The 9,761-nt window shown below is 36.6% G+C and overlaps 1 protein-coding gene across 3 annotated transcripts; it reads left to right on the forward strand.

The window, feature by feature from the left end:
- Positions 1–357: 357 nt before the first annotated feature.
- On the forward strand, positions 358–7,400 carry LOC126850232 (poly [ADP-ribose] polymerase tankyrase). Of its 3 annotated transcripts, none has more exons than XM_050592994.1 (11): positions 358–563; positions 1,082–1,284; positions 1,399–1,724; positions 1,833–2,086; positions 2,193–2,526; positions 2,630–2,760; positions 2,839–3,067; positions 3,199–3,584; positions 3,802–4,233; positions 4,422–4,954; positions 5,054–7,400. In XM_050592994.1, exons 1-11 carry the CDS (start codon positions 362–364, stop codon positions 5,642–5,644), a joined length of 3,621 nt encoding a protein of 1,206 aa, XP_050448951.1. In that variant the 5' UTR covers positions 358–361; the 3' UTR covers positions 5,645–7,400. The 3 variants fall into 3 exon arrangements, with proteins under 3 accessions (XP_050448951.1, XP_050448952.1, XP_050448953.1); XM_050592995.1 differs by having other exon boundaries at positions 2,639–2,760; XM_050592996.1 differs by having other exon boundaries at positions 1,432–1,724.
- The last annotated feature ends 2,361 nt before the right edge of the window (positions 7,401–9,761 follow it).

Below are 9,761 nucleotides of genomic sequence, written 5' to 3' on the forward strand. Positions count from 1 at the left end.
ATTATTCGAGAACGGTCGGTAATATCGACGCCTTTAATTACTACAATTGTCAAAATCAATGCTCCTCAATTACCACCAGATTCCAGCTGATCGCGAGAAATCGCTTGCCGTCACGTATCTTGGAATAGTACTTCGTCCACGGTGCGTCCGGAAATGCGAAATGTCGCCAATTGCTTCCCTAGCAACCCGTTCGCCCGTACGTCTGTCCGTCCGTCGTAAACGTAACGTGCTTTCTGCTTGCGTGCGTATAGTCGGACATCGCTGGGTTGAATGTGAGATGTGTCTATCTGTCGCAATTGCGTCGCGATCCCTACTGTCGTCGTCGGACGGTGCGACGACGTGAAAATGGCGATGTGAAGAAATGGCAGGACGCAGATCGACGCTGACGACGAATGCGGTGGACTCGCTGCCGAGATCAGGCGGCGGCGGTGATCCGTTACGCGAGCTCTTCGAGGCCTGCAAGACTGGCGATCTCGCCAAGGTGAAGGCATTGGTCAACCCGAAGACGGTCAACGCCCGCGACACCGCCGGACGCAAGTCCACCCCCCTACACTTTGCAGCTGGTGAGTCGAGCTCGAATACGGAGCTTTGTTCTGTTTCAATCGCGAGCATTGTTCCTCAATAAAACTCTCGAAGAATATAAAAGTTTTTATAAACACGTGGATTGATAATTGAGGAAGGTTAACGAGCGAGCGTGTCATGTACAGCTGATCGGAGTTTGTTGAACAAAATTGTCTACTTGTCAAGTCGCTAGTATACGTAACGATTTCTTATCGTTGATAATCAACGTTTAAATTAACTTATTTTAAGTTTTAATTTTTAAATTTAAATTTAAATTTTTATTTGTTCTGCTTGTAAGTTGCAATATTTTTAAAATCATTACAATGTATAAATTTCTTTAATTAAATTGATATATGGAAACATGTAGATAATATAAAGTTTTATAATAAGAAAATAAAAAAGTGCACATTGAATTTTTCTCTGTAAAGAGAAAAATATAAGAATTCTTGGGAAAATATAAAAACTTTCAAAGAATTTGACTTAGCACAGATTTTAATATATGTTTTTTTCTAAAATTTAGGATATGGTAGAAAGGATGTTGTAGAATTTCTTCTATCCGCTGGTGCATCAATTCAAGCACGCGATGATGGTGGTTTACATCCATTACATAATGCATGCTCCTTTGGACATTGTGATGTTGTGAGATTACTCTTAGAGGCAGGAGCAAGTCCAAATACGAGGGATAATTGGAATTTCACACCTTTACATGAGGCGGCGATTAAGGTGCTTATTTTATAGCAAAAAAATATATTTACTAACATGACTTTTAGTCATGCATAATAAGAGCTGAAGATGGAAATGGTGTCTAACTTTTTCATCTTCATTTGTACTTGGCAGGGTAAAATAGACGTATGTATTACTCTGCTACAGCACGGAGCAGATGTAAACATTAGGAATACAGAAGGAAAAACTGCATTAGAAGTAGCTGATGCTTCTACTAAATCAGTACTAACAGGAGAATATAGGAAAGACGAGCTCTTAGAAGCTGCCAGATCTGGAAACGAGGAACGATTGTTACAGTTGCTAAATCCCCTTAACGTCAACTGTCACGCTAGTGACGGTAGGAGATCTACACCTTTGCATTTGGCAGCTGGATATAATAGATCTAGAGTTGTACAGATTCTTCTTCAGAATGGCGCGGATGTGCATGCCAAGGATAAAGGGTTAGTATATATGCATACACTCAACTTTTTCATAGCTCCTCATGTATATGATATATTGAGATCTATCTAATCAAAATCTAATTAAAATCCCAATCGATTCTTTTACAGAGGTCTTGTGCCACTTCATAATGCCTGTTCATATGGCCATTTTGAAGTAACTGAGGCACTTTTGAAACACGGCGCCGCTGTCAATGCCAGTGATCTCTGGACATTCACTCCATTGCACGAAGCCGCAAGTAAATCCAGAGCAGAGGTTTGCTCCTTGCTGTTGAGCGAAGGTGCAGATCCGACGCAATTAAACTGCCATAGTAAGAGCGCTATCGACGTAGCACCGACACTTGAATTACAAGAAAGACTAGCCTGTGAGTTTTAAGCAAATTTATTGTATTATACTTTCTAATATTATTATTATATTTGTAAATATAATTGTACACTTTAAAATCGGCATTTAATACTGATAATTTTCAGATGAGTATAAGGGCCACTGCCTATTAGATGCCTGCAGGCAGGCAGATCTTACGAAGTTAAAAAAATATCTATCTCAAGAAGTCATCAATTTTAAGCACCCTTACACCGGGGATACACCGATGCATTGTGCAGTGGCATCACCTTATCCAAAACGAAAGCAAATTATCGAGACTTTGATTCGAAAAAATGCTGCCATGAATGAGAAAAATAAAGACTTTCTTACGCCACTACATGTAGCGACTGATCATTCGCATTACGACGCGATGGATATATTACTTCGGCATAATACGAAGGTCAACGCGCTGGATGGTTTAGGACAAACCGCATTACACAGGTATCTTTGTTCTAGAAAACCATTGATTTAAAAAAAAAAAAAATAATAAAATGCTTTAGATTACATTAGCTCATAAATCGTCAATTAATTATTTCCTTACTAGGTGTGCTAGAGAGGATAACGTACAGGCTTGCAGAATACTTTTATCGTACAATGTCGACCCGTCGATAGTATCTCTTCAAGGATATACCGCAGCACAAATTGCTGCCGAGAATGTGTTAAAAATACTGCAAGGTAAAATATTTAATCTGATTTCGGAATTTATCCTCGGAGAAACAATTTTCATTTTTAAGTTTATTTTTAATTTTATAGATCCGCCGAATGGAACCGATGATGTGGAAGCGCAACTCTTGGAAGCGAGCAAATCGGGCGATCTTGCAGCGGTGGAAAGAATTTTGCAGGCCAATCCACACGCAGTGAATTGCCGCGATTTGGACGGAAGGCACTCGACTCCACTGCATTTTGCAGCGGGTTTTAATAGAGTGCCGGTTGTTGAATATCTATTAGCACATGGCGCGGATGTGCATGCCAAAGATAAAGGGTAACTTGTAATATTATTATAAGTATTGTGTTATATTTCATTTTAATTTTTTATATCTTAAATAAATATAAATAGAAACTTTTTCTATCGAATAATTTACAAATATGATATTTTATAATATGATGATATAGTGGATTGGTTCCTCTTCACAACGCTTGTTCTTATGGACACTACGAAGTCACGGAATTATTGGTAAAACATGGTGCATCTGTGAATGTCGCCGATTTGTGGAAATTCACGCCACTTCACGAAGCCGCCGCCAAAGGCAAATACGAGATAGTTCGATTACTATTGAGACATGGAGCAGATGCAACTAAAAAAAACAGAGACGGCGCGACACCATTAGATCTAGTAAGAGACGGTGATCAGGATGTAGCGGATCTTCTGCGTGGAAATAGCGCTCTTCTGGATGCAGCAAAGAAGGGCAATTTAGCTAGAGTTCAACGACTAGTCACGCAAGACAATATTAATTGTCGGGATGCACAAGGACGCAACAGTACTCCGTTACATTTGGCCGGTAATTTATATCACTCTTTACAAATACCTTTAGAAATATCGATAATCTGTTCTCTTTTCTTTCTATTCTTAATAATTTTTTGAGTCGCTTCTTTATATCTTTAGTTATTCTTGTTTTGTTAATAAGAATGGAATTTTTTTTTGTAAGGAGATGAAAATAGAAAAATTTTATTTTTATATTTAGTTTTACACATAGACTATGTTTCTTTTTTATACAGCGGGGTATAATAATCTGGAGGTAGCTGAATTCTTGCTCGAACGTGGAGCAGATGTAAACGCGCAAGATAAAGGCGGTCTTATTCCTTTGCATAACGCATCGAGTTATGGTCACTTGGACATTGCAGCTTTGCTCATTAAATATAACACTGTAGTGAATGCGACTGATAAATGGGGATTTACACCACTTCATGAAGCTGCGCAGAAAGGTCGAACACAATTGTGCGCTCTTCTGCTTGCGCACGGCGCTGATCCCTTCCTGAAAAATCAGGAAGGACAAACTCCGGTGGATCTAGCCAGCGCGGACGATGTAAGGTGTTTATTACAAGATGCTATGGCTTCTCAGCAAATCGTTCCATCGGTACCATCTGGCAATATGATCAACAGTACTGGCGGCAATCCTGTTAACAGTAGACCACCCAGTATTGTATCCGGTAAGAATACTTTAATTATTTTACTATAATTATAAACTGTTTTAAAATATATCGTTTAAAATATGTATTAAACATAAAAGAGGCAGAAAAGATTCTAATAAAATGTAGAGACAAGAAATATATATGTAGAGAAAAAGAGAAAAAGTATATTGATACTTATTATTTATATTTCTTTCGCTTTTGCCTAGTTCCTGTTACACCACCGCCGCCTCTCACTCAAGAAACAGTTATCATGCCATCCGGAGCGGCTATGACTTTATGCGTACCATTGGCTCGTCCGACATCGTGTCTGAGTCCAATGCCGCCGAGTGAACCGTGCTCCGAGAAAGAGTCCAAGGACTTATGTAAAGAACACAACGGTTCCATTACGACTGTAGCTGGTTTCCTGCAGAGCCTCGGTTTAGAACATTTACTTGAACTGTTCGAACGCGAGCAAATTACTTTAGATATACTAGCGGAAATGGGTCATGAAGATTTGAAGCAAGTTGGAGTATCAGCTTATGGCTACAGACATAAATTAATTAAGGGCATGGACAAGTTGTTAAACACAGCAGCGGGCTCTCTTTGGCAGCCTTCCATAAATCCCGGGACATTATTAGTGGATTTACTAGCAGAGGACAAAGAATTCTTGGCTGTTGAAGAAGAAATGCAAAGTACTATTAGGCAACATAGGGACAATGGCCACTCTGGTGGTATCTTTTCTCGATATAATATAGTTAGAGTATGTATAATTATTATTTGATTGCATCAAGAATAATATTTGATATAATGTTTTTATCAGCATTTTTTTTACTAAAAAATATCTTATATATTTTTTTAGATACAAAAGGTTCAAAATCGCAAGTTGTGGGAGCGTTATGCTCACAGACGACAGGAAGTAGCTGAAGAAGTCGGTGCCGCCGCTCCCGCTTCTCCCGGTACTGGGCCGAGGGGTACTTCCAGTTCGACAGTATCACAAGCGAATGAAAGAATGTTGTTTCACGGAAGTCCATTCATCAACGCTATCGTTCAAAAAGGCTTCGATGAGCGGCACGCGTATATTGGCGGAATGTTTGGTGCTGGTATATATTTCGCAGAGCATAGCAGCAAAAGCAATCAATATGTTTATGGTATATGTGGTGGTACCGGATGTCCCGTGCATAAGGACAGAAGCTGTTACATTTGTCATAGACATTTACTGCTGTGTAGAGTTACGCTCGGTAAGTCATTTTTACAATTCTCAGCGATGAAAATGGCGCACGCTCCTCCCGGTCACCATAGCGTAATGGGTAGACCGTCGCAGGGTGGCTTGGTATTCCCCGAATATGTTGTCTATCGAGGCGAACAAGCGTATCCCGAATATCTTATTACATATCAAATCGCGAGACCCCAGCAGGAAAGCGGAGGTAGCGAGGGCGTCGAGGAACGGTGATCGAAAGAGCCAGGTCCCGCGGCGAGATTGCGCAGCCTCTGTTGCTGTCAGAGACCGAGAACGTGCGGTGCATTGTCGCGGACATAAAGCGCGAGCTGTTTCGTATTTAACTTCATCAGTTCTTCCATTTTTAATTTATTAGAATGGAACTGTGCGAAAGACAACTAACAGAGCGCGCGTGTTTATGTGTATGACCGAAATATATGCACTTATAGAATATTTTATTCCAAAATAATATCTAAACTACTTAAAAAAAGGAAATGGCCGTTGTAATAGCTTATTTATAGCATTTAAACGTGATATTATTTAAGCTCAGTCCAAGCAGAGACAGATGCATATTGATCATGATGTATATATCGATATAGATTGCAAGTGTGCGTTTCTTACATCAGGTTTGATGTGTTGATTAGTGTGTTCCTAGGTTAGTCAGTATTAAAAGAAATTGCAATGTATTCGTATACATATGGGAAACCTAATTTATATTGACACATATTTTGTGTGCAAAAAATTAAAAAGATAGGAAAAAATATTCGATCTTGAAAGTATATAAAATCATCGAAGAAAGAATGTAATTTAACTGGTCGTCTCACACATAATATAGTAGCTATAATATAAATTAATCGATGATATATACATTATAAGTAAAGTCTGCAAAGGGTATGTGATAAAATGTATATTTTTATGTACAAATATAATTTTTTTTTTTAATATGAAATAATTACATATAATGACATATATTTATAATTACTGAAAAATTTTTTTAGCATTACATGATATGAATAATTTCTGTATTTTTATTTTAAAAAGCTGTTCAATCGAGAGAAATATATCTGTAGACTATTATTATTTTATTTTGTATTATATAGTTTATTTAATTATTAATATAGATGCTCTTTTACATTTCAGACTTTACTTACAAATGCATATAACATTTATAATCTTAGTGTAAGTATTGTATATAAAATTCATAATTATTTCTATTCTTCAATATTTCATAAATGTAATCAATGGGGTTCCTATATAATTCGATAGCGATTTTTCAAATACTGTACAGCCTCTTTTTACCAAAATAATATAGCTATTTTATTAATGTCAACTTGTTTTAGAGAAAAGAAGGTATCAAAAGATATCTACGCGTTGCAAGTAACTCTGAAAACAAAACTCATACGCATTGTCAGGGCCGGGTATAATACGTGGCTGCAAATTATTATGACATCGAAAAACGGTTTATTAAATAATCGAATTAGCTTTACTTCAAGATATGTATAACGCCGGAATAATAAGTTTTCTAAGCAAGCTGAATATCGAAGATATTGATCTCATTAAAAATGCCGTCTTTAATTGTTCAGGATATATATTGTATACAAAATTATTTCGTAATTAAAAAAAGAAACAACTACAAATATATATAAAAATAATACGACTGCATATAGAAACGAACACCACAATCGCAATAGTCTTAACAATTATTCTCTAGGTGATGGGGCGACTCTTTGTATTTACGGGAGTTTTAAATTTATTTTAAGTAAACTGCTACCGATTATCTGTGACAGAACATAGACACAGAGCTAATGATTTCTCTGCGCTGCTGTATTTGCTTTAATGTCGATAATATAATATTTTCATGTAAAGCAGATATGCAGTAATAAGCCAGAATGATATATATGAAGTGCATACATATTACCATTGTGTTCTACTTGTAAGAGAACGAGAGACTTATGAAGAAAAACAATGACTTTCTTTAATTGTTAAAATATGAGTTTTTGTCCGTACTTTTTTTTACCCTCTTGTGCGATATTTTTAGGATTCACATTAAAAAAACACACACAAGTTCTCTTTTCCCTCATAAATCATCTGCCCAAGAATTATTAAAATTTTGCTCCATTATAATACACGGCTTGCTTTTAGTATTAAGATCGATATTTGTAAATTTCTTTATCAGTCAATTGCGAAAATCTTGTTTCTCTCTTAACAGGATACATGTGCACCGATATCTTCCACATGTGTACATACATCGTCCAATGAAACTCTTTATTAAAACGTAAATATTTTCAGCGCGTGTTGCATAGCTATATCGTGAGATTTAATTTATATAAGTAACTCGATAAACAGTTTAATTTATAACATTGTGCTTCTACTGGTATCCCTCGCCTCTTTTCATTTAATCATCCATTAGTCATCTACTTTATAAACTATATTGCATCATTTATGGCATTTTTTCGATTTTAATTTTTAATATGATGCAAAATATTAAAAATATATTCAGAGATATTATATTAATGTAATAACAAAATTGATTACATTATACGCTTCGTTATACAGCAGAATTATTTATGCATATAATACTTTTCTTTTCTTTTTGTATTTTCATCAATCTAAAAGTTTTGTTTACCAAAATATTTCTTATAATTAAATAAAAGAAGAGTAGCATTTTACAATATATTTATTTTATATTATATATTATTTTTGCGCGTGGAGCAAAATTCCTCTTTGATATTAATGCTTTATTTAAATATTGATATATTGTCTATTTTTTCTGTAATGAAGTAATGAATTTTATAAGATTAAAAATGGTTAGCCGCAGAATGCGCTCTGCTAATTAATACTAGAACATATGCTATTATAATTTATAATTGCGATGCAACATACGACCATGTCTGGACCATGTCTGAGTACATTAATATATCGGGATCAATTTGCATGATCACAACGTAGCACGTGTTTTTAACGTGCAGTAACTGTAAATGCATTTTCAAATACGCACGTATCTCACTCTATAGAAGCAATCTACTGAACAAGCTACAGAAATTTTTCTGTACACTTTGCTAGTATAATATAGGTCTAAACTTTAAACTGTGTAAAGGATATCATATCACACGTTTTTTCAACGATATCCTCTCGATATCATTGAGAGCAAAAACAAGTGCGGTGATATATATTCCCCCGGATGGGAAAAATTTGCAAAAATTAAATTGCAACGACCAATACCAATCGTTTGTTCTCGTTTCGAGCGCTTCCAGTGAAGAAAAAACAGATAGAAAAAAGTCTATTACATATCTAATAAACATCTATCACGTTCTCGTCGACCGTTTCTTCAATGGAAAATTACGCAGCGACAAATCTTTTAGAAATTATGTTAACGTAATGTGTGTTCACGCGCCGTACCGTATCGTTCGATGAATCGTCATATTCTGATCGTTGGCGCCATTAAGTGGCACTTTAATAATCTCTTCTGCGATATCTTTTTACTCTTTATCTCATATTCCATTTAAAAAAAAAATCCCAAAGCTGCAAATCGTAATATTATTTTCTGCCACTTGTTTATTTGTTATCTTCCTGTTAATTAAAATATCATTATCTATTTTTTTACAGTATAAAAAGGAGATGTATTCATTCTATCATACGAAAATTTAAATCGCAACGCAAATATAATATTTATTTCCTCACGAAATTTTTTCACAGTGTCTAAAGATAATTTTATGCAGTGTGATAATCGCACAGTTGTTAACATTAAAAATACCAATATGCATACTGTCATTATATCCAGCTCAGTCCGGTACGTCAACGACACTTGTTTATCACGGCATGCATATTTTATATTACAGACGTGCTATTAATAGATAAACGCATCTCGCTTATGCGTGGTAAATTCCACAGAAACACGTGGACAGACCGCCAAAGAAGATTTAGCGCCGGTTACATCAAGTAAGTTACACGTACGAGAGTTCGCAAGGTCGATTCCAGACTTGCACCGAGCTACGTGCGTATCGTATTCGCGATACTGCATAATTCGAACATAATTCGGCAATTTTTCAAAGGGGAAGAAGAGGACAGATATTCTCGTAATAAATGGAGCGCATTAAAAGGCTGGCGCCGCAGATAGTACCGGTATATTAAAATCGTGTCTGCTTCGCTGCAACATGTTATAGCGGGAGAAAATCAACCCGTCGGCTGCAAGCCGTGAAGAATGTCAAAAGCACGTGACTCGCTCGCCGCTTCGATTCGTAAAGGCGCCTCGATCACGTGAATGTCACGCATGACAGTAGGCGCGCATGCGCGCGTGTATGCCGCGCCGGCCGGCTCGCGCCTCGCGCCCTGCTGCGTGCAATTCAAACGC

The sequence above is a fragment of the Cataglyphis hispanica genome, chromosome 6 (genome assembly GCF_021464435.1).
Source record: "Cataglyphis hispanica isolate Lineage 1 chromosome 6, ULB_Chis1_1.0, whole genome shotgun sequence".
NCBI classification, from domain to species: Eukaryota; Metazoa; Arthropoda; class Insecta; order Hymenoptera; family Formicidae; genus Cataglyphis; species Cataglyphis hispanica.